Below are 25,149 nucleotides of genomic sequence, written 5' to 3'. Positions count from 1 at the left end.
TGCCTCCTCCCTCCACAGCTGGCTTCATCTTTGCCTGCTCCAAAATTAATATCCAAAGTTGGGGAGGGGGGCGCCTTTTCTCAATACCTTCGCACTGCATTGGACTAAACTTCCATTTTTACACTCGATAAGTTTAGACTTTGGAGATCAGAACATTTGAAGACCGTTTTTTCGCCTCAGGCAAACTTCTAGCACCTAAATCCACATTCAGGCCCCCCCATAGCCAAATGACCCATCTCGCGAGACGACGGCCGAGGAAGCTGTCAACCATCCTTTGAGGGGGATTACTTCTGGTTTCTTTTACCTTGCCCATTCTTTATGACCCTAAACTACTTAACGTTATTATTTATAAAATTTTGCAAGTACTGTAGAATCGCTTTCCTTGTAGAGCCTCTATTTGAAGAAGGAAGATTAATGGTGTTTACTTGCGCCCTTCCCAACATGGCTACCTCAGCTTGCCGGCGGCCCCAGAAAAGCTTCCGGTTTCCCGGCAGCCTCTTGGGAGGTTGGATTTCCGGCGCCCAGACGGAGGCGAGGCCTCCTTTTTCCGCTCTCTCCAGGCTGGGTTCGCGGCCGCCGTAGCCATGTCGTATCCTGCTGATGATTACGAGTCTGAGGTAACTTGTCCTTGACGTGTGCCGGTCTCCGCCACAGGGGTAGGGCTTTTGGGACACTGATCCCTAAGGGGAAGTGGTGTCCGCGCCTCTCTGGGAGCCCGCGCCATCCTCGCCGCGTGCCCGTACTCATGCTGCTGCCACGCACAGCTCCGGACTCCAGATCAGCCGGGTCTCGGCCCGCCCACCTCGTGTGTCCGGTCCCCTCGTCCTCTCCTTTTCAAGCCCGGGGGCCGAGGCTGGATTCAAAGGGTTCTCTGTTTCTGTAACTGAGCTCTGACTTCTTATGATTTAGGCTCAGTTCCGTCAAACCCCGCTGATTCCCACAGCCTCTTGTGCTTTACTCTTATTGCAGCCGTAACGAGGTATTGTCATTGTCTATTTATTCTCCCTTTTCTCACAGGCGCATGAGTCGCTCAAAAGCAGGGACTGTGTCTTTTTGTCTTTGTGTTTTTTCAGTTCAGGTCAGTCGCTCAGTCGTGTCCGACTCTGCGACCCCGTGGATTGCAGCACTCCAGGCCTCCTTGTCCATCACCAGCTGCCGGAGCTTGCTCAAACTCATGTCTGTCGAGTCCGTGATGCCGTCCAACCGTCTCATCCTCCGTCGTCCCGTTCTCCTGTCTTCAATCTTTCCCAGCATCTGGATCTTTTCCAATGAGTCAGTTTTTCACATCAGGTGGCCAAATTATTGGAGTTTCAGCTTCAGCGTCAGTCCTTCCTGTGAATTTTCAGGACTGATTGCCTTTAGGATGGACTGGTTTGATCTTGAAGTCCAAGGGACTCTCAAGAGGCTTCTCCAACACCACAGTTTGAAAGCATCAGTTCTTCTGGGCTCAGCTTTCTTTATAGTCCAACACTTATATCCACACATGACTACTGGAAAAACCATAGCTTTAACTAGATGGACCTTTGTTGGCAAAGTAATGTCTCTGCTTTTTAATATGTTGTCTAGGTTGGTCATAACTTTTCTTCCAAGAACAAAGTGTCTTTTAATTTCATGGCTGCAGTCACCATCTGCAATGATTTTTGAGCTCAAAAAAATAAAAGTTTCTCACAGTTTCCATTGTTTCACTATTTGCCATGAAATGATAGGACTAGAGGCCATGATCTTTGTTTTTGAATGTTGAGTTTGAAGCCAGCTTTTTCCATTCTCCTCTTTCATCAAGAGGCTCTTTAGTTCTTCGCTTTCTGCCATAAGGGTGGTGTCATCTGCATATCTGAAGTTATTGATATTTCTCCCGGCAATCTTGATTCCAGCTTGTGCCTCATCCAGCCTGGCATTTAACATGATGTACTCTGCATATAAGTTAAATAAGCAGGGTGACAATATACAGCCTTGACTACTCCTTTCCCAATTTGAAACCAGTCTGTTGTTCCATGTTTAGTTCTAACTGTTGCTTCTTGACCTGCATACAGATTTCTCAGGAGGCAGGTAAGGTGGTCTGGTATTCCCATCTCTTTCAGAATTTTCCACGGTTTGTTGTGATCCACAAAGTCAAAGGCTTTGGTGTAGTCAATAAAGCAGTAGATGTTTTTCTGGAATTCTCTTGCTTTTTCTATGATTCAGTGGATGTTGGCAATTTGATCTCTGGTTCCTCTGCCTTTTCTAAATCCAGCTTGAACATCTGGAAGTTCATGGTTCACATACTGCTAAAGCCTGGCTTGGAGAATTTTGAGCATTACTTTGCTAGCATGTGAGATGACTGCAGTTCTGTGGTAGTTTGAGCATTCTTTGGCATTGCCTTTCTTTGGGATTGGAGTGAAGACTAACCTTTTCCAGTCCTGTGGCCACTGCTGAGTTTTCCAAATTTTCTGGCATATTGAGTGCAGCACTTTCACAGCATCATCTTTTAGGATCTGAAATAGCTCAACTGAAATTCCATCACCTCCACTAGCTCTGTTCGTAGTGATGCTTCTTAAGGCCCACTTGACTTTGCATTCCAGGATGTCTGACTCTAGGTGGGTGATCACACCATCGTGGTTATCTGGGTCGTGAAGATCTTTTTTGTATAGTTCTTCTGTGTATTGTTGCCACCTCTTCTTAATATTTTCCGCTTCTGTCTTAATCGTCTTTGTGTGTTTAGGAACCTAGATCGAGCATGTTGGATTCTCAGACTGGTGACTGTTTATCTGTGTCTCTTTTGTTAATAGGCGGCTTACGATCCCTATGCTTATCCTGGCGACTATGATATGCACACAGGTGAGTCTATGGGTTTGGCTAGCTGGGTGCTTCTGAGGATTGGCACCTTTTTGAATGTCTCACAGCTGCCCTGAGGGCACCTGTTTAAAACTAGGTGTTGATGATCCAGGTTTGGAGTCAGTTATTAGCTCTCCGCCAAAGGGTGGTACAGAGCCTATTAAACCAGGCTTTTTTCATAGTCCACATCAAAGTCTCACAAAGGAAGGATGGTTGTCCTGGCTGTGGTTTTCCTTGTTTAAACTATTACCTGAAGAACAAAATCTTGTTGTGAAAAATTAAAAGTTTAGTTGCTTGCACCATCATATTGATAGAGAATGGCAGTTGGTTATTTATTTTAAAAATACTAAGTGCCTACTACTTACTCTCTCTTAACCACAGTCTCCACTCCCTTCCCAGTAACTGTCCCAAGTTCTGAGGGTAGACCTGGGTACAAGACAGATAGGGTTCTTGCTGTCATAGACTTTAGATTCTTGTGGGAGAATCAATAAGCAAATAAATTACTTTAATAAATAAAATGAGTAGTGGAAAACGTGAAGAAAGAGGCCAGTGGGGATTGGGAGTGACGTGGAGAGTGTTTAAAAAGGAATTAGACCTAGTTTTATCGACATAAGTTTAGTTTTAAGAGTGGCCTTCCTTTTTTGTTATGTTATACATTCAGATTTGAAGTGTTTATCATATCCAATCTCTAGGAGATCCAAAGCAGGATCTGGCTTATGAACGTCAGTATGAACAGCAGACCTATCAAGTGATTCCTGAAGTGATCAAAAACTTCATCCAGTACTTCCACAAAACTGTCTCAGACTTAATTGACCAGAAGGTGTATGAGCTACAAGCCAGTCGTGTCTCCAGCGATGTCATTGACCAGAAAGTGTATGAGATTCAGGACATTTATGAGAACAGGTATGGGCCATTGGCTGAAATGATCTCCTGTTGGGAGACTGGCTGAGCAATGCAGTCTGTAAAGGGGATGATATTTACTCATTACTCTGTAAGTTACTGAGAGTGCCCAGAGTTTTCTGTGATTCTTTGGGGGCTATAGACATTACTTTGTTGGACTCTATACCAGAACTTGTAATAGGCCTAAAATAATACCATCAGTGTTAATAATTATAATAGTAATTGCATATATGATCAATATAAATTAGTGTCATGAGTGCTTTTCTTGTATTTACTCATGTACTCTTCACAGTAACCTTGTGAAATAGGTACCATTGTTTTCCTCATTTTATAGGTGAGAAAACAAAGCACAGAAGGAATAAGTCACATAGTGGATGTTCTGAGTTTTGAACCTGCACAGTCTGTCAGCAGAGCCTAATTTCTAAATTGTGCTGTCCAACTTCTCAGTGCATAGTAGGGTGAACTGAGCTCTTGAGTGGTTGCTTCTGGGTTTTTTTGGTCTTAGTTCCCACCCCCACCTTGTTCATGCCATGTGACTTATGGGATCTTAGTTCCCTGACCAGGGATCAAACCCAGGCCACAATAGTGAAAGTGATGAGTCATAACCACTGGCCCACCAGGGATTTCCTGATTGTATCCTAGTTTTGAGGGGACTGCCCTTGTGTAATGGGCTTTAGAAGTGAGACAGGTCAGTCCGAGCTGGATAGTCAGAAAAGACTTCAGGAGGAAATAGGGTCATGAAGCATCTTGGGCAGCAGTGTTTGGGTTGGATCCTCTAGGGCTGTTGTGGCATCAAACTGCAACAAATAGACAGTGTTGCTGCCATGTTTGGAGAAGAAGAGAACTCTTGGAAGTGGAAAGGGGGGAAACTAAGGGAGGTGTGTGGGGGTGTCTGAAAAGTTCTCAAGTCAGGAAACAGTAAGCAATGAAATACAACTCCAGAGTTGATGACACAGGGGCAGGAGATGATCTTGAAGAGCTTTGTGGTTGCCTAATTGATGTAAAAGAAATGTTTCACTGTATTAAGAGAGGTTGGGGTGCAGAGTTGGGTTGAGGAAAGTCACAGAGTTGGAGGCTCTGGCCCTGGCTCTGGTTCTGTGACTTCTTCGCTTTACTGAGCTTGGGTACTTATCTATAAAATGTGACAGATCCCTAAAACAGATCCTTCCTGTGCAGATCCTTCCTGTTTTGGACTTATAGAGTATGTCTGTTTGGTTTTCAGCTGGACCAAGTTAACTGAAAGATTCTTCAAGAATACACCTTGGCCTGAGGCTGAAACCATTGCTCCGCAGGTTGGCAACGGTAGGTGTCCTGGGTGCTGGATGGGATCCTATAACTGGAAGTCATTAGAAAGCTCAGAATTGTCTGTGTCTGTTTTGTTCTTCATTTTATTTCCCCAGGGTTTGGTGCATAGTAGATGTAACTTGTTGAATGAAAGCTGAATAAATGAAAAGGGGACAGGTTTTTCATATGTGGTGAATGCTGAAAGTGAGATTTTTGTCTTGACTGATTTCCTTTTCCTTGTGTAATTTTTGGGGTCATTACAGTTGCTCCAGAGTGGGCTTTCTGACCTCCTCACATTTCACCTTCTGATGGAGTCTTTTACATATAGTGTAAAGTAGGAAGAGCCAACCTCATTCTTTTGCATGTGGATACCCAGTTTTTCCAGTACCAGTTATTGGAAAGACCTTTTTTTATTGAATTGTCTTGACGCCCTTTTTGGAAATTGGTAATCGTATAAATGTAGAGGTTTATTTCTGGACTCTGAACTGACTCCATTGATCTTTTATGCCTGTACCAGCCACACTGTCTTAACAATTGTAGCTTTGGACAGTTTTGAAATTGGGAAGTATAAGTCCTCCAACTTTGTTGTTTTTCAAAATTGCTTTGGGTCTTCTGTGTCCCTTGAATTTCCATATTAATTTTAGGATCAGCTTGTCAATTTTAGGATCAGCTTGGATTTTGATAGAGATTGTGTTGTATTTGAGTATCAGTTTGAGAGAACCTCAGTTTGAGATTCTAACAGTCCTCTCTAGTGGAGTCACATGGATTGTACTTCATTCCTTGAGCAAGGAGTTGTGACACGATGTGTGACAAGTTATCTACCATAGCAGCTCATTACAGACTCAACATGTACCGAAATTCCAGACTCCCAAAAGTAAAGCAGGTATTCAGTGTAAAACATGTTGTTTGTACAGACAGTTTAAGGACATCAGACCATCCCCTATCGGGTTGGTGGGAACCCTTCTGAAACCTTCAGATGCCAGTCAAGGAGCAGCTTTACTAGCAGACCTAAGGATAATAGTCTCAGACCTGTATGTGAACTCTGCACAGCATCAGTATCTGAAGAGCTTCCCCACATCTATCTTTTTCATGGTTGCATCATATCAATAGGATAAATTCCTTAAAATAGGATGTCTAAGTCAAAGATCCCCTTGCATGTGCAATTTCAATAGTTAAATGTCATGTTATCTTCCTTGGAGCCATTATTATGTCCTGGTTAAGCAACTGGATGGCAGCAATAGCTAAATGGTGAAGGGATATGGGCCTGAATGAGGTTAAGATGAATTTGAAAGAGTAAAATGGGAAATGAATTTTCTTGTCGCATGTATTCTTGGAGTGCGAGTGTTAGAAGTTTGATGTTGTTTAATCTCTGAAATCACATTTACCCTGTTACCTCCCACCAGGGGCTAAAACTGACTAGTTGTTCAGTGGATTCCTAAAGCACCCCTCTGCCATCTCTTTCAGATGCTGTCTTCCTGATTTTGTACAAAGAATTATACTACAGGCACATATATGCCAAAGTCAGTGTGAGTATCTAAATGTTGCTGGCAGTTTTTTAACTCTATGCCATTTTTGTCCCTGGAACACAATTGCTCGTTTAATTTCTCCACCTCTAATAGTTCTCCTTGACTGGGCTCGGGCAGGTAGTAGTTTCAGTGAAAGAGCGTTTACTGTATTTGGCACTTTATCTTCATAATCTCATTTTTCAGAGAGATTAAATACCTTGTCAGACCCCATGGTTAGTAAGCTGTGGGACTAAGACTCCAAGGTAGTGTTCTTTCTAGTCCATCAAAAATACACCTTTCATCATGTTGTTCCCCAGCTCAGACATCTTTAGTGGTACTCATTTACCAGCAGATGAAGTCTAGTTCAGGGCTCAGCAGCCTTCTATGTACAGAGCCAGGTAGTAAGTGTTCTGGGCCTCTTTCAGAGTCTGTTCACCTGTGTAGCAGCCATGGACAGTGAGTACACGTGGCTGTGTTCCAGTTGAGCTTTCTGTTTACTGAAATAGGTGATGGTGGATTTGCTGAACCCCTGGCTTAATTCTTGTTTGGCCCTAAAAGACCTCTGCATTTCTGGCCTATTGAAGCCCAGTGTAGCATTGTCTGCCTTACTCCCCAGCCCTCAAGCACCATACACAGTTTTTATCTCTTTGCCTCTGTTAGTCTTGTTTTTCCTGAAATACCTTCCCTTTGCTCCTCTGCTTTGCCAGTTGTGCATGCCTATTCTCTAAAAGTCAGTTAAGATTTTTGGCATAAAATTTGACCCGTAGGGTCAGATGCTCAGGATCGCTTTGGACTGCTGTAGCACTTACTGTCTTCCCTGTCACTAGAGTGCTCTTTACGTGCTAAGAAGGGGAGAGCAGACATCAGTTCTCATGTATGTTTGACCCCTGAACAACACAAGTTGGAACTATGTGGGTCCACTTACATGCAGATATTTTCAGTAAATATACTACAGAGTTGAGTCTGCAGATAAGAAAAACCACATGTATGGAGGGCTGACTGTGCGTTATACATAGATTTTTGACCGGAGGGTGGGCACCCCTGACCCGCGTGTTTTCAAAGGTCAGCTGTGTTTGTTCTCTGCTGTCAATGGCAGGCCATGAGTAGAGTCCATTAGGTTAAATGTGTCCTCCTGTCTTCTGCTTTCTTTACAGGGGGGACCCTCCTTGGAGCAGAGGTTTGAATCCTATTACAACTATTGCAATCTCTTCAACTACATTCTTAGTGAGTCTGAGGTTATGATGAGACCTATTTGTCTTCATCTCTTTTTAACAGGATTTTAACATGCAGGTGGGAAGAGTGGAAGTCTTGAGATTCATAGTCCTTTTAAGAGAGAAATTAGAAATTGTGTTCTGCAGCCTTGCTGAATGGGCGTAGTCATTGACTTTAGTCTGACTTTTCTGTGGTCTTCTGCACAGATGCTGATGGTCCTGCTCCCCTTGAACTCCCCAACCAGTGGCTCTGGGACATCATCGATGAGTTCATCTACCAGGTAGCTGGTCAGCTTTGGCTTAATTTGAAATATTCAATAACTGGTCCAAACAGGAATAGCTGTTAACCATTCATGTTATTAAAAAGATACAGGGCATTCTCCATCCCCCTTCTGATGTCTATGTCAGAAGGTTTTTTGGTCCTTTTACATTTTAATAAAACTCTGCTACACACACACACACAGAAAAAGGTACATAATATAAAACCATCCCAGTATAGTGAGAAATAACCCTGTCACATTGAACTCCATGTCGTGGTTTTCTGAAGAATTCAGTGAAGTCTGAGAGCTCCATTCTGAACTTGGAAGTCAGGAGAGTTGAGTTCCAGACTTCCAAAACTTTCTTGCCTGACCCTTAGAGGTGGTCTGATGGGAAGAATACAGGTTTCTCAGGTTTTGGAGTCAGCTAGAAGTGGGGTCTTGCCGGAGCATGGCCAGCTGATAGCTCTGTAGCAGTGACATGTTTTTTTAGCTTTCTGAGCCTCACTTGCATCACCTAAGGTCAGGGTGTTTTTATATCTTGATTGTGGTGGTGGTGATGTGAATATATTCTGGATCAGAGTAAAACAGGACATTTTTATCAAAGGGGAAATATTACCTAAGAGTGCTATTACTAAAAAAAGGATGTTGAACTTGGGGAAAAATTTTTTTCTTGTATTTTACTGAGATAGCGTAGCTCTTACTGGGTATTTCAGGAAAAATTGGTTTGTTAATAAAGCTCTTATTTGAACTCCATGGATCGAAGAGACTCTAAATACAAAGTGCTGACACGTGTGATTGGAGAGCTGAGGAAACCTTCCTCAGGCCCTTTGAGAAAGAGGCCTCTTGCTCAAGGTAGGCTTCAGTGCCTTTGGGCAGTGAAGGCCACAGAGCACACCGGCCTTATTTGCCTTCTCTGGCTCCTTGGCTTGTTTTGTTATTGTTGTTTGTAATTTATTTATTTGGCTTTTCCTGCTGTTAGTTGCAGTTCATGGGATCTTCACTGTGTCATGCAAACTCTTTAAGTTGAGGCATGTGGGATCTAGTTCTCTGACCAAGGATCAAATCCAGGCCCCCTGCTTTGACCACGAGGGAAGTCCGTCCGTGGCTTGTTACTTGGCATAATTTTAGAAGGTTGGCCATCCTGTTGACTCACAGCAAGTCAGAGTCTGTGCTAAGGTTCTTCATCTGACTAAAGATAATCCTAATTCCCTGGGCTTAACTGGTGCTCTGTTAACAGGTTTAAGTGCTCTCACTTCTAACAAAGACTCCCAGTATGGGCTAGGTGTGATTCCTTCAGCCAGTCTTTGTGAGACATGAGAGTGCTATAAGCCGCTTAAGAAATGCCAGCTATATACCTTATGGGGTGAGTAGCTCCTCCCCATCACTCTTTATTGTTTAAAAAAATTTTTTTTTATTATTGTTCCTTTTTTCTTTAAAAAAAAATTTAAAAGGAAGTGTTTATTTTTCTCTTTATTCCCCACCACTTTCATTTATTTGTATTGATATAGTAATAACATGAATTTGTTATTACTGAGTTTTTTAACTACAGATAAAGTGAAAGTGTCTTCCTGCCTTGCCTTTGCAGAGATATCAATTAGTATCTGTAAAGATAATCAGCGTATAAAGACCTGCCTTGTTCTTTTGTACCATCCACATGATGTTACCACTCTTCTGGTCTATGTGTTACACATAAGTCTGTTTCTGGAGATGACTGGAAGTAGAGTTGTCGGCCAAAGGATATTTGCTTCTTAAATTGTTTTAAATCAGGTTTATAGAGTCATAAATTGCACTCAATAAAATATACCAATTTTAAGAGTATAGTTGAGATCTGACAAATATATACACAACCACAATCAAGATATAAAACATTTTTGTCACTTCAAATTAAAAAAAATAGTAATTACTGCTCTCTCAAAGGGCTGTGTCAAATTATACTACTACTATCAGCATTCAAAAGCAAGTTTTCTGTGTTGGATGTTATTGGTCTAATTTTTGTCAATTTGATAGGAAAGAAATGGTAGTCATTTTAATTTACGTTTCTCTGAAAAGATTGAGCATTTTCTCTACTAATTGACCAGTCCAGTCCTGTTCAAAGTAATTATCAGTATTCTTTGCCTGTTTTTCTGTTGGATGATCTTCCTCTTTTTGGCTTAATGAGAATTCCTTCTACATTCTGGATACTATTCTTTGTTTATTGTAAATTTGGAAACATTTTCTCCTGCTTCTTAGAGGAAGATGATATTTTACAGTTGAAGAGTGATCTTAGGTCATCTAGAACTTAGCTTCTAGGTCACTGGAACGTGTGTTTGGAAACCAGGTTCTAGCGGCCAGCACTGTGCTGCCCAGAGACATTAAGTAACTTTAGGCTGTGTTTGACTCCAAATTGAATGTTTTCTTTTTCCCACAAACTACTTGTCATTTTAGAGGTAGTTACTTTGGTGTGGAATAAGTATATAGTAATGAACAGAATTCACAGCTTAATCAAAGCTGGCTGTCAGAGAACCAGTAGTGAGCGCGCAGCAGTAGCATTGTGCGCTTGCGCTGTCCCTTTGGGTTTTATGCCCCTGCTGCATCTTTCCCTTCCTCCTCAACAGTTTCAGTCGTTTAGTCAGTACCGCTGTAAGACCGCCAAGAAGTCAGAGGAAGAGATCGACTTCCTTCGCTCCAATCCCAAAATCTGGAATGTTCACAGTGTCCTCAATGTCCTTCACTCCCTAGTGGACAAGTCCAACATCAACCGGCAGCTGGAGGTGTACACGAGCGGAGGTGAGTGCTGAGTGCTGCCCGCCATCTGGTTCTCAGGCGTGGTGGCCGTGGGTAGTGCTAAGGAGCCGCGTCTCTCGGGTGATGGGCTGCTCCTCTGGTGTCTGGGGGTGAGTAGGAGCTGAGTGCTGATTTGGAGGCTGCTGGGCTTGGCCGTCTGTTGGCTGACAGAATGAACCAGTACTTCCTAAGAGCTGTGTTTGTAAACATTTCGGCTGCCTCTCCAGGGCCTTTGTTGAGATAAGCACTTCTCAAACATTTTGGTGTGAGGACCACTTGACACTCTAAAAGATTAAGAATCCTAAAGTTTATCTCTATAAGCATTTTGTTCCAGTGAGAAGAGCGGCGGTTTTGCAAACCTCTTTAAGTGTGGCTCTGTGGAAGAGCCCTGGAGGAGTCTTCTGCCTCTTCCCTCAGTTTGTGGCAAGACGCTGCTCTGGGTGATGTATCTGAGGGGAATCTGGCCTCACACAGAGATTTAATTGGGACAGGGAAGAGAAACTTTAACAGCCTTTTTGCATAGCCCAGCTCTTCTCTGATTCTACAGCAGAACTTGACCATGGTAGTTTCTTTCTTTCTTTCTTTTTTTTTTTTGACCATGGTAGTTTCTATAGGTTAGTTGCAGTGTGGAATCTGAAACCTTATCAGTAAACTTGTACTTTGTTATGTTAAGGTTTACTAGTCTCTCCTGTAGCCTGAGTGAATTTTTTTAATCTGTGCGTGATTTTGTAAAATGAGCTAGCAAGATTTTCTGAAAGTTGACACATTTTATTATACAGTTTTTTGAAACCACATCTGTTACTTTGACCATCAACCTCATCAGATAAGTCCTTATTTTGGGAAGCTGTTCATAGTACCAGATAGAAGTTTTATGAAATTCTAATTTTTACTTAAAAGTTGATAAGTAAGTTCATTGATATTTAACAGACATTGGAATCTTAACAAGTTCGCTGCACTCATTTTTGAGAAAATGTCTGCTAAATACCCATGTCTGAATAGTCATAGTTTGTATATCAGTTATTCCTTTAAGTAACATTGGGTTTTGTGAAAAAGAGTGGCTAGTTCTTTCACTGAAGGTGAGTGGTGGTAAAGAATGCCGTGATGACAATAGAGTCCGGTGCCGCTGTCTGATTGATGCTAAGTTGTCCGTAGTTTTACGCACATTGTTTTTGCACCATTGATGCAAATGCCAACTCAGTGAGAAAGGCACGTGGTATCTTGGTGTTATTAGGAAGATAGCTTTGATCTCATGGACATCCTGAAAGGAGGGGCCTTAGTGAGGAGCTCTTATTGATGAGAGGGGTCCTTTTGTGTTCTCAGGTGTGTGAGGGGACTGGTACCACCACCACCCCCCCACCAGTTGACTTAACTGGTGAATATAAGATTAGCATAAGGCAGGCATGCTTCTTCCTATTCCTTCAAAGGCAGAGTTATTTCCTTTTGCAGAAAGCTTTAGAGACTGGCAGTAGGTTAAGAGTTTACTGAGTGACATTCAAGGTTCAGGCCTGCCCTTGTTCCCAGCCTCTCCTGAAGTGTACACTGTCTGTCTGTCTCTCAGGTGACCCAGAGAGTGTGGCTGGGGAGTACGGACGGCACTCCCTCTACAAGATGCTCGGCTACTTCAGCCTGGTGGGCCTTCTGCGACTGCACTCCCTGTTGGGGGATTACTACCAGGCCATCAAGGTGCTAGAGAACATCGAACTGAACAAGAAGGTAATTCCCTGTTTCCTCAGGCCCACATTCGCAGGGCCTTACGAGAATCTCTGATCTATTAGGACAGATTTCAAGGAGAAAAAATGAGGAATCCTCCGCAGGGAACGTTGAGACAAGAATTGGGAAAACTACTGCAGGGAAAACCTGAATCTGGACAGGGTGGTTTCTCTTTGATGCTTAATAACGCCTCAGATATTCACCACTCCTATTGATACTATTTTCAAACCAGAATGATTAGGCAGATTTTTACCTTTCAGCTTTCACCAAAGAATTAACAAAATACTTAAAAAGTTCTGAGGTGGTAGAGATAATGGTATGTTAGCAGTGGTTGTTTGCCTCACCATAGAAACATGATACCTTTTTTGTTTGATGTGTGTATCTTATCTGTCTGTTCCTTTATAGGGCTTACTTGGAAAAGCAAGAAAGAATGTAAAAGTGAGGTGTAGAGGATTTTAGAGTTGAAAGAAATTTTAGGGTTACCTGGTCCAGTCTTTTTCTCTTACAGCCAAGAAAATGGAGTCTTCAGGTCACATAATCAGTTAGTGGTACAGTCTACTCAGAGCCTCCAACTCCAGAGCCAGGGCTTCCTCTGGGTAGTTCAGGGCCTCTGCAGGGATCTCTTGGTGCTTCTGCTTTGGCTGATACTAGGCCCCGCCTATTTTCACACCCAGCTGGGATGAATTGGTCTTAAGACTCATGGATGCTGCTTCTGCCTCCTTCCACAGAGCATGTATTCCCGTGTGCCCGAGTGCCAGGTTACCACATACTATTATGTTGGTTTTGCATATTTGATGATGCGTCGCTACCAGGATGCCATCCGGGTCTTTGCCAACATCCTCCTCTACATCCAGAGGACCAAGAGCATGTTCCAGAGGACCACGTACAAATATGAGATGGTAAGGAGGCCTCTGACCAGCTGACATGTCGGTGCCAACAGTTTTTGGGTAAACACCTTCCAAAACAAAATTTTGACCCCATGGGCTATAGCCTGCCAGGCTCCTCTGGGATTTTCCAGGCAAGAGTACTGGAGTGAGTTGCCATTTCCTTCTCCAGAGGATCTTCCTGATCCAGGGATCAAACCCACGTCAGCAGACAGATTCTTGACGCTGAGCTACCTGGGAATCCAGAATTGGGGGGAGGTTTCTAAATAAAGCAGAGGTGTTGAGACTTGGAAGTATGATCATGTAACAGCACAGTAAACCAGTTGGACTGAAAGGCAGAAGAATAATCAGACTGGGATGTTAGATTTTGCGATACCCTTTACTAGTCAGCTAAAGTATTTAATCTATATTCTACAGGCGTTAAGTACCATCAAAGATTTCTAGATATTATAAGAACTAAAATATTTTTCCAAAAAAAAACAGATTTATAGGTGGCTTGATCATAATTGGTGTAGGAGGATTGCCCTGCCAACGGTACACAGGGTGGACTGTGAGACAGAGACAGGGGTAACAGTGAAGAATCCAGGAGACAGGGAGGACCTGGAACCAGGCGGGAAGTTTGGTGGAGCTAGAGGGAGGATTGGGAGAGACATTGGGAAACTTAGCTGCTGGGTGTAAGACAAAGGGAGAAGTCAGGAGGTCTGAACAGAGTGTTTGGGAGGGTACAGGGTCCTTCTCATGGGACCCTGCAGCAGTCTCTCCCCCCACCCCCAGATCAACAAGCAGAATGAGCAGATGCATGCGCTGCTGGCCATCGCCCTCACCATGTACCCCATGCGTATCGACGAGAGCATTCACCTCCAGCTGCGCGAGAAATATGGGGACAAGATGCTGCGCATGCAGAAAGGCGACCCGCAGGTCTACGAGGAGCTTTTCAGCTACTCCTGCCCCAAGTTCCTGTCGCCAGTGGTGCCCAACTATGACAACGTGCACCCCAATTACCACAAGGAGCCCTTCCTGCAGCAGCTGAAGGTGTTCTCTGACGAGGTGCAGCAGCAGGCCCAGCTCTCCACCATCCGCAGCTTCCTCAAGCTGTACACCACCATGCCCGTGGCCAAGCTGGCCGGCTTCCTGGACCTCACCGAGCAGGAGTTCCGAATCCAGCTGCTTGTCTTCAAACACAAGATGAAGAACCTGGTGTGGACCAGTGGCATCTCCGCCCTAGATGGAGAGTTTCAGTCAGCCTCCGAAGTTGACTTCTACATTGATAAGGTACGGCTGGCCCCCTGCCACCCTGCCAGGCTAGGGTCTTAGGATGCTCACTGTTCTGTTCATTGGGGACATATCATTGAACAAAATCAACAAAGATTTCTGCCCTTGTGCTGGTATTCTAGTGTTTAAAAAGTAGGTGGTAAACATTATCATTAAGCAAACCATGTAATAGTTTAGACGTTGCCACTTGCTATGGAGTAAGTCAGGTTGGTGGTAGTAGAAGACACAGGTTGCAGTATTAAATAAGATGATCAGGATAGACTTTGTTGGGAAAGTGAACTTGCAGCTGAGACTTGAAGGAGGGGCAGAAATTAGCAAGCAGATACCTGGAGGAAGAGCATTCCAGGTAGAGGGAGCAGTTAGAGCAAAAGCCCTGAGGCCAGAGCGAGGCCAGATAGCTGCGGTGTGGTTGGAGTGGCCGGAGAGGAGGCTGTGGTGGGAGAAGAAGGGGGAGTGGTGCTTTGTAGACTGTTGGACGTACCTTACCGGACGGGAAGCCATTGTCCTGACTGGTACCACCCTAGATCGTTGCTACCTGGTTTCGAACTTCTTTTTAGGGAATTACGCAGGATGTGCCCTTTTCTGTCTGACTTCTTTGGCTCGACATTATATGTGAGAGAAATCACCATCCAGCATTGTCATATGTAGCAGTAGTTTAGTCATGTTTATTCTGTGATGGTCTGACATCTACTGCAGTTATTGACTGCAGTGTTTCCATTCTTCTGGTAGATGTTTGGGTGGTTTTGGCAGTTGAACGGTACACATGATTTTATAGAGTGGCTGTCAATCGTCTATTTAATTTTTTTTTTTTTAATGATATATATGCTTGAGTGTGCAGAGAGTCATTTCTGGAAAGATGCACAAGCAATATACTTTGTGAGAAAGGCGAGGAACATTGTTAGTGTTTGCTTTTTAATATTTATTCATTTTTTTGGCTACGGCAGGTCTTAGTTGCAGACTGGAGAACCTTGCCTGCGTCATGCAGGATCTTTTGCTGTGGCTCGTGGGCGTCTTTGTAGCTGTGCTATGGGGCGCTCTGGAGCTCACAGGCTCAGTAGTTGAGGTGTGTGGGCCCAGCTGCTCTGCAGGTTGTGGGATCTTGGTTCCCAGACCAGGAATCAAACCTGTGTGCCCGGCACTGCAAGGCACATTCTTAACCACTGGACACCAGGGTAGTCCCTTCCTGTTATTACCTTCAAGTTGAACATTTTAATGTACTTGTGAGTTTTTTTTCTTTCCTAAGTTGTTTTGTTTTCTTAAGTGAGTTTTTCCAGACTTAAAATATGCTGAACTTCTCAGATTGTTCTTTGCAGGAAATATCACCTTCCCCCTGTTTGTTTGCACCATGTACATAATACTCAGAAATGAAGAAACATTCTTTTTTCCCTTCTCTTTTCTTTTTGGGCTCGTAGTATCTCAGTTCTCCAACCAGGGACTGAACCTGGGTCATGACAGGGAAAACCCAGAATCCTAACGACTAGGCCTCTAGGGAACTTCCAAGGAAATGTATTCAGGCATGTTTGGAACCCTGATAAAGACTTAAAGAGTCTTTTAAAAATTAGTGGATCAGTATCTTTCATCTCTTCTGGAATATTCTTAGCCAGTAAGTCTTAGGTATTGTTTCTGTTCTATTCTCCTTCTGGAATTCTTTAATCTATGTAGGACCTCTATCCTTCATGTCTCTTAAACCTTTCTTCCATCTTTTTGTCTCCTCTATTCTGGATACTTTTGATTAAAAACATTCTGTACCTGTTCATCTGTCTCTCCAGCTCTGTTTCTAGCTTTCTCTTTTAAAAAGAAAATAATAATAATAATAATGGTGCAGTGTTTCCATATGTACTTTTTTTTTTTTTTAACTACATATGGTTCATTGTCCTCGAAAAAATATTTGTTGGTATTTCTTTGAAGCAAAGGATGAACATCTGTTCCTGTGAAGGGAATTTGTTTTTGCCTTCACAAGGTGCCTGGGAATATTGTTGGTCTGGGACCACCGTAGACTGAACTCACTAGACTGAGGTTCCTGGGACCAGCTGGGTGACGAGGCCAGGCGGTAGACTGTCAGAAGAGTATGTCTCAGAGAGGAGTCTCTTTCATGCTTCTTCCCCCATCCATGGCAGGGTTTGCTGGTGTCAGGAGTGGGATGGAGTTGACTTCTGGATCACTTGTAGCTGAGGATGCAGCTCTTTAGGATCTCAGCGTTACAAGGATGGTCTTCTGTTAGACTGGCCTTCTGCCCGGGTTTTCTAGGATTAGCAAATGCCCTCAGTGCAGAAGGGGCTTCTGTGTTTTGCTCACAGAACAGTTTGTTTTCTCTTAAATGATTCTTCATTCTCTTGTCATCTCTTTGCTGCTATGAGGCAATTTTTAAAAAAATATCCTACATTTTTGGTTGTTTTCAGAAAGTATGTTTGTCTGCAACACACACACATATGCACCTCTTAGAAATGCACAATCCTCAGACAGATACCTCCTGAGAACTAGGCCGCACATGTGTGTATCCATTGCTGACGACTGCTTTTTGTTTAAACATTCTATTTTAAAAGTGTATTTAAGTATAGTTGATTTCCAATATTGTGATGTTGTGTTAATCTGTGCTGGACAGCAGATGATTCAGTTACACACATGTATATATTGTTTTTCATGTTCTTTTCCATTATGGTTTATCGCAGAATGTTGAATATAGTTCCCTGTGCTGTCCAGGAGGACCTTGTTGTTTATCCATCCTGGATGTAATAGTTTACATCTGCTAATTCCAAGCTCCTCATCCATCCCTCCCATACCCGCCTCTCCATCTGTGAATATAACAACTGCTTTTTAAACTTAACTCTTGGACCCATGTTCCAACAAAAATAACCAGTCAACACAATATACAGAACTTACTTTGAAACTGTCAGATTAAAAAAATAATCATGTTCAGAAAACTAATGTGTCATTTGACCCACTCACCTTTGTGGATATTGCTATACTCATCCTTAGAAAAGGCAGAAAATCAGCTTAGCACAGCTGAGGTGGGGCTTGAGGGGTGAAAAGAGGAAGAAAGTGTGTTGGTCTAAACATACTACTTTTTGCTAGCAGTTTTTAAAGCTAAAATTAATAACAAACTTCACTTTACTGGGTAAAATTCCATGACTAATTAGTATATTCACTGTGTTGGGCAGCCATCTCTGCTCTAATTCCACAATATTTCTGTCATCCCAAAGAGGAATCCCTGTCCATTAGCAGCATTCCCAGTTCCTCTGGCCCCACAGCCCCTGGCAGATCAGTTAATTTGCTTTCTGTCTCTCTGGATGGGTCTGTTCTTAATATTGTCTGAAAACTAGAATCATGAAATATGTGGATTTTTGTCTTTAGCTTTTATGGAGCATCTTTCCAAGTTTCATGCAGGTTGTAGTGGGTATCAGTGCCTTATTCCTTTCTATGGCTGAATAGTATCTCACTTTTTGGACACACCACACTTTGTTTATCCATTCGTTAGTTGGTGGACAGTCCAGCTGTTTTTACATTTTGGTTGTTATGGGTAACACTGCTGTGAATTTTTGTGAACCTGTTCTCTTGGGTTTATGAACCTAATTCTAGAATTGCTCGGACAGTTTGGGTAGTTTGCTTTTGGAAACTTACCTTGCTAAACCAGATCCTCTCATTTTAGACTTCATGGCTTTTGGGAAGGTTGGTGTTCAGCAGAACTTGGCTATCCCTGCCATGAACAGACTCACCCAAAGTAGAAACGTGTCAGTAGTGAAAGTTTTAAGTTGTGTGGGTTTTGTTTTTTGTTGGTGGTGGTGGTGGGAAATTTTGGGGGTTTTTTGTTTGTGCTTTTTGCCATGCAGCTTGCTGGATCTTAGTTCCCAAGTCATGTTTTTAAAAATCAAAACCGTCTACCCCCTGTGGTATTGCATCAGCTACCTAAAATTCTGTTTGAATTTATTCCCAGTGCCTGACACTCTTGGGCCGTATCAGTCACCTGCTACATTCCTTTTAGTGAGCAGCTGAACTAGTCCCAACCATCTCTGGATTGTCTTCTCCCAAGAGTTAGCAAATTCTTTTTTTTTTTTTCATTCTTGACTTGAAAAAAATCAAGAAATTCAGGAAGTTCTTGGGTCTTAACCTAGATTATATAGGAATTTACAAGTAAACAGTGCTCAACAAAATATTTTGAGCTAAAAAATCATTTAAAATCTAATTTGCCACTTATAAACAGTATATGAGAATAAAATGCTACGTTTTAAATGTTACTATTGCCAACAGATGCATGTTCATTAAAAAGACCAGAAAATAAATGAGTTAACATGAAGAAAGTAAAAATCAGCATGTATAAAGAGCGGCTCCTAGCTGTTAATGCTCCCCCATGGATAGGGGTTTATCTGGCACTTAGCATCACTGGTGTCTGCAGAGTCCGTCGGTGACTCCCCCTCACTGCTCCTCTGTGGCTGCTTTTCCCGTAGGACATGATCCACATCGCAGACACCAAGGTCGCCCGGCGCTATGGGGATTTCTTCATTCGGCAGATTCACAAATTTGAAGAGGTGAGAGGTGTGGAGAGTGGTGTGGGGGCTGCAGATGGGAGTTGGGAATGGAGTGGGGAGTTTTTAAGTGTTCTATTTCTCATTTCTATTTTCCTTTTTCTTTTTTTTTCTCATTTGTATTTTCAAGAAAGCCTGAAATTGGCCTTTGAAGTTTCTGAGCTAGACAGGCTGGCTGCTTGGGGTCTGGAGGGTGGGGCTGGGCCTGTAGGAGTTGCTGTGTCAGCCTTCTTTGGAGCATCTCTTCCCAAGATCTCTCTCTGCGGGTGGCCGGCTCTCGCCGCCCTCCCTGTTATTTCCTAATATGGGTGGATTCACTGCCTGCTCTTACCCGTCCCTCCCCATCTGGCAGTTATTTACTCTTCAACTTAGACAGGTCTGGCCAGTCTCTGCAGGCAGAGACCTTGAAGCTCTGTTTTGACATACGTGGTGCGTTCCACGCCCTGCCCTCAGAGAGGCCTTGTGGGTCACCCTTTGTGCCCATAGCTAGAGCCTCAGCGTCCCGGTGCTTTGAGGCCTCCAGCAGAGGTCACTGCTGTGCTGTGGGCCGTGCTACTGGAGTCCTCCTGCAGGACAGTAACACAGGCCTGGCAAGTCTAGCCACCCCGAGGCCCTTTCCTGTCTATAAAAGTATTAGAGCAGTATACAGTGTGTGTCCAGTGTGAAGGGCAGATAGCATAAGCTGCGTGGCCTGTGCGGCACTATGAGAGTGCCGGGTGGGGGACCTGACACTCTGATAGTAGATGCTGTGTCAGTAGTGATCCTGTGACGTGTCTGCGTCAGAGGGGTGGCTCGGGAGTGTGGCCTGGTGATCATGCACACCGTAGGAAAAGGTTTGGTGAAAAAGCCATTATCTGACTTGACTTTTCTTTCTCTTCCAGCTTAACCGAACCCTGAAAAAGATGGGACAGAGACCCTGAGTATATTCACACTTGACACTACTCAGGAACTTATTTTGATGTCATTGTAGGTGGTGGTCTGCCACCATGAAGCCTTCACCCAGCTCAGCCATTGGCCAGTCACTTGAGTTGAAGTTTTTTGAATCAAGGACTGATATGTTTTAAGTAGTTCTTAATAAAGGATCTTCTTTGGAGTCAGATTTGTCTTCTTATTTTTGTTGGGGAGCGTCTGTGGACAAGAATACTATATGTAATTTCCCATGTGTCATGAGATACATGTGTCCTGATGCATTAGTTATTAATGTTTAAATTGAATTACTTAATTCCTGCATTCATAAAGCATTATACAATATACAGAACATTTTCTTATTTAGTATCTTATCTTCATCTCAAAGGAATCCTGTGAGCATTAATGACCTGCCAAAATTTGCATGCATATTTGTGCAAGTGCTGGGTTTTTGGAAGGAACTCCTGAACACATCCTGCCAGGACTCTGCTGAGGAATCCAGGTACACTGCCTACACTGGACAGCTTGGGTTTGGGAGTAGGGTCCCCATTTTGTCAAAGAGGAAACAGACCTGGGGAGTTAAGTGACTTCATCGAGGTCATGCAGTTATATTGGGTTGAGCAAAATGCTTGGGTTTTTCTATAAGATGGCTCCAAATTCTACTGTCTTATGCTGCTCAGGTCTTGTGATTCTTCACACGGAAAACTTAGGTTAAAAAAACAAATCTCTACAGTGGACAGCTTCTCCCACCCTCAGTGAGTTTGAAACTACTGCTTGTCTGCCAGAATGAACGTCACAGCCAGTCACTACAGATCTGTGTCTGCTTTTCACATTCTTTCCCATCCCTCCTGTAAACGGCCATATGGGATCTACCATCTTGGAGACTTCTTTGAGATGCCATCTTCACCTCAAAACCTAGCAGCCCACACTATTATCAGAGCCTATTTCTAATCTTATCTTTTGTAACAGTTAAAGCACAGATCATGTAGATCTATGATAATTGAAAACTTCATTGAAGTTGTCTCAGGTAGCTCACCTAACCTACACAACAAAGATCAAGTGTTCCTGGATCTGTAGAAATCTTGTATTCAGGGGTAAGCCCTCAGAATGGTCTGCACACCATTTATGCATTATCTTACTCCAGAGATGTGGAATCCTGAACTTACTGATGAGGCTCCTCTGTCCATGGGGATTCTTGAGGCAATACTGGTGGGTTGCCATGCCCTCCAGGGACTCTTCCCAACCCAGGGATCAAACCCAGGTCTCCTGCACTGCAGGCAGATTCTTTACCATCTGAGCCACCAGGAAACCCAAGGAAAGGGAGGCTTAATTAAGTAGCTTGCCCAAGTCAAAGATGGTAGGTAGTGAAGACTGGTCTTTCATTTCCCAAACTTGTGTTTTGTTTTGTTTTGTTTTTCCAAACTTGTGTTTTTATCTTAGAAAAGTCCTACCCTAAGACTGGTAGCAAGAAGAGCTTACCTGGTGGCTCAGTGACAGTCTGCCTGCCAATATAGGAGACGCAGGTTTGATCCCTGGTCCAGGAAGATCCCACATGCCACAGAGCAACTAAGGCCTTGCCCCACAACTACTGAGCTTGTGCTGTAGAGCCCAGGAACCACAACTACTGAAGCCCGAGCAACCTAGGGCTCGTGCTCTGCAACGAGAGGCCACCACAATGAGAAGCCCTTGCATTGCAACTGGAGAACAGGCCCTACTCACTGCAGCTAGATAAAAGCCTCTGCAGCAACGGAGACCCAGCACCACCACCAATAAATTAATTATAGAGCATCTTATCCTTAAAAAAAAAAAAAAAAAAGACTGGTAGCAAGAGGTTAAATAGCAGTAGCTATACCATCAAGATCTGCAGGGTCTGTATATATCCCCTCCAAAGCAATTTCCTGGAACTTGGGAGCTCCTCCCTGCCACCCAACGACAAGGTGGTTGTGAATTTTGAAGCTAGGCTTTGGGCTCACTTGGTACATGGCTGGTTCCTTTTAAGTTTTCTGGTTTTAAGGAGGCTAGAGAACATGGAAGAGCCACTGTTTTGAAGGCATGACACCTGGATTCAAGTCTGAATTATGTCACTAATTTACTGTGCAACCTCTGGGCTGGTAGACTTCTCTGAAAATTAAGATCTGCCTGCCCTCTGTTGAGAGGGTATCTGCCATCTCTCTGTTGAGAGATGAAACGAGGATGATTGGGCTGTGTTCCTCACTGCTCTGCAGCCCACCTGAGGATCCCTAGAGTCTGCAGCTGGGCAGATCTGGACCTGTTCCATGGCCTCGGTGTTGGGACAGCGGTGGCTTGGAACTGGTCAACTGGGTTCCTTATCTGGGATGTCACCTGTCACCCTGGGGTGGATACCTGTATGGCTCTTGGGGTGGAAGCTCCTGCTCGAAGGTCAGTTCATCACTGAGCACTGTTCCTTGCTTGTAAATGAGGATGTTGTGTGTTAGTCGCTCAGTCGTGTCTGACTCTTTGCAACCCCATGGCCTGGGGTTGTAGCCCACCAGGCTCTTCTGTCCATGGATTCTCCGGGCAAGAATACTGGAGTGTGTGCCATTCCCTTCTCCAGGGGATTTTCCTGACCCAGGGATTGAGCCTGAGTCTCCTGCATTGCAGGCAGATACTTTATCATCTGAGTCACCACTGAAGTAAATGAGGATAGAATCTGCTTTAATGGGGAGTCAGGACTAAATGTGGAGAAGGAAATGGCAACCCACTCCAGTGTTCTTGCCTGGAGAATCCCAGGGACGGCGGAGCCTGGTAGATTGCCGTCTGTGGGGTCACACAGAGTCGGACACGACTGAAGCGACTTAGCAGCAGCAGCAGCAGGACTAAATGAGATGCTGTTATTCCTTCCCCCCACACACTTTTAATTCATAAACTCTTCTGTGTCCTTGTTTCCTATTGATATGAATGCTGGTAGTTCATGCGGTAGTTACTGAATGCTAGTCCCCGAAAAGATACGCCCATGTCCTAACCCCTGGAACCTATCAGTGTGATGTTTGGAAAAAGGTCTTCACAGATGTGAGCTAAGTATCTCAAGATGATTTGTCCTGGATTATCCAAGTGGCCCTTAAGTCCAGTGACAAGTGTCCTTAAACTCAGAGACACACAAGGAGGAAGGGGGCCACAGAAAGGTAGAAATTAGAGAAAGGCAGCCACAAGTTAAGGGGCATCTGGAGCCACCGGAAGCTGCAAGAGGTGAGGAAGCCCTCTCCACTAGAGCTGGTACCTTGATTTTGGATTTTCAGCCTCCAAAACTGTGAGAATAAATTTCTGTTCTAACCAACTTTGTGGTAATTTGTTACAGCAGCTCTAGGAGTCTAACACAATGCCTGCTGTGTATCAGGCCCATTGCAGGATTTCATGCACAGAAGATTGGATCCTTTTTCCTCCAAGTGAGCCAACCAGGTGTTGCTAGGCATGAAGGGAAGGAAGTGGGTAAAAAAGCAAAACCCCTAAAGAACAAATAATTACTTGTAATTAAAAAGAAAAAAACCAAGTCCCTGTCCTCATCTTAAATTCTAATGGGTGGAGGCAGATTATAAACCATGCAGAGCATGTTGGATGGTGATGTATCTTACAGAGAAAAATCAAGGATAGGAGTTACTGTTTTGAACTGGATGGTCATCACCCTGATTGGCATCATTTGGGCAGAGACCCAAGGGGCAAGAGGCAATGTTGCAGATACCTGGAGAAAGTGTTAGGAAGGGAAAACTTGCAAGTGCAAAGGCCCTGAGGCCAGAGCATGTTTTGTATGTTGAGAGAATGTAGCAAGAAGGTGAGTTGGAGCAGAGCTAGCAAGCGGGAGGGAGGAAGAGGTTCTGGGTCATATATAGGCCTTGTGGAGACTATTAGGGCTGTGACTGAGTCTGAGCTGGGAGGCCTTTCTCCATCAGGGAAGTTCCATGACTTGTCCAAGTTCCAGGAGCTAAAGAGGACCGAGGACAGAATGCAGGTCAGCCCAGTTCGAAAGCCTGTGCTGTCTCTGAGATGCAAGGAAAACCAAAGGCAGGCTCTTTGTTAATATGTAATAAGTCCAAACATTCATAGAGCTCTTGGTAGTTGTCCAAACACTTCATCTGTTAGCTTGCTGGATTCTAACAAGTGGCAGACTTGGGATCCAGTGCCAGCCAGGCCTCCTTACCAGCCCCCTCCCCGGGGTGGTAACCTCCATTCTCTGGTTCCCTGGCCTTCTTAAGGAGGGCTCATGCAACGTCATCTCTCCTGTACCCACCACCCGTCCTGACACTGGGCAATGGTGGCTCACAGAATACAGACCCACCTGGGCGCCTCTGCGTTAACTTGTTTTGAATTCACCACCAGAGATGCATAGTTCATGTCCGAGTCTCCCGTCTCCATCACTGAAATTATGCAAGGTCAAGGTGCGCCGTGTCAGCGCTCTTCTTACCAGGAGACAGGCCATTTCAGGAGCCCAAGGTCACACAGAGCCACTGTGTAAGCGCCTGGCTTGGGCTGCTTCCCAGTGTCTTGGCCCACGTCCAGCCGCAGTGCTGGGCAGCCGGCAGGCCTAGTGAGGAGGCAGGCACAGCTGAACTCTGCCTGGTACCGCTTGAGGAATGCAGGGCACCAAGCAGCTGCAGTCAGCTCGCAAGCCTTTTATTCCAGCTTGTCTGGAGTGGAAGAAGCAGGCTCAAAATCCTCCCACGTGTAACGGGAGTGAGGATTTTTTTGTTTGTTTTTAAGTTTAATTGACTGCACCAGGTCTTAGTTGTAGCACACACAATCTTTTTGCTGTTGTTGTGGGCATGTGGGATCTAGTTCCCCAGCCAGGGATTGAACCCTGGCCCCCTGCATTGGGAGCGTGGAGTCTTAGCCACTGGACCACCAGGGAAGTCCTGATGGTCCAGTTATATGGTTTTATGAGCCAGGAATGGGGAGCTCTGGGTGGGGCCAGTTACCAAACCTTCCTGTGCCAGAAAAGAAAGCAGCCCAGCAAAGTGTGCAGGCTTAGGCTTGGTCAGACCTGGGTTTGAATCCCAACTCCACATACTAGCTGTGTAACCGCGGCCCAAGTTACTTAGCTTCTCAATACTTTATTTGCTCATCTATAAAACAGGAGGTAGTAGCACTTCCCTTAATTAAATTATATGACG

The 25,149-nt window shown here is 44.1% G+C and overlaps 1 protein-coding gene and 1 long non-coding RNA gene across 3 annotated transcripts; one reads left to right on the top strand and one right to left on the bottom strand.

Annotated features, from left to right (window-relative positions):
• Window positions 1–481: 481 nt before the first annotated feature.
• On the top strand, window positions 482–20,217 carry EIF3L (eukaryotic translation initiation factor 3 subunit L). 2 transcript variants are annotated; one of them, XM_043881592.1, is made up of 13 exons: window positions 482–617; window positions 2,766–2,814; window positions 3,504–3,714; window positions 4,934–5,013; window positions 6,460–6,521; window positions 7,655–7,724; window positions 7,919–7,992; window positions 10,566–10,737; window positions 12,293–12,447; window positions 13,173–13,343; window positions 14,103–14,600; window positions 19,043–19,123; window positions 20,002–20,217. In XM_043881592.1, exons 1-13 carry the CDS (start codon window positions 585–587, stop codon window positions 20,038–20,040), a joined length of 1,695 nt encoding a protein of 564 aa, XP_043737527.1. In that variant the 5' UTR covers window positions 482–584; the 3' UTR covers window positions 20,041–20,217. The 2 variants fall into 2 exon arrangements, with proteins under 2 accessions (XP_043737527.1, XP_043737528.1); XM_043881593.1 differs by lacking the exons at window positions 482–617; window positions 2,766–2,814; window positions 4,934–5,013 and having other exon boundaries at window positions 3,636–3,714.
• Window positions 20,079–24,453, bottom strand: LOC122680341. The gene is made up of 2 exons (XR_006336680.1): window positions 24,318–24,453; window positions 20,079–20,248 (listed from the first exon to the last, which is right to left on the bottom strand). It is a non-coding gene; the product is annotated as an uncharacterized LOC122680341 (long non-coding RNA).
• Window positions 24,454–25,149: the final 696 nt, after the last annotated feature.

The sequence above is a fragment of the Cervus elaphus genome, chromosome 22, assembly GCF_910594005.1.
Source record: "Cervus elaphus chromosome 22, mCerEla1.1, whole genome shotgun sequence".
Taxonomy (NCBI): domain Eukaryota; kingdom Metazoa; phylum Chordata; class Mammalia; order Artiodactyla; family Cervidae; genus Cervus; species Cervus elaphus.
Note: the sequence above shows the minus strand (reverse complement) of the source record. Positions and strands in the feature narration are given on the sequence as shown.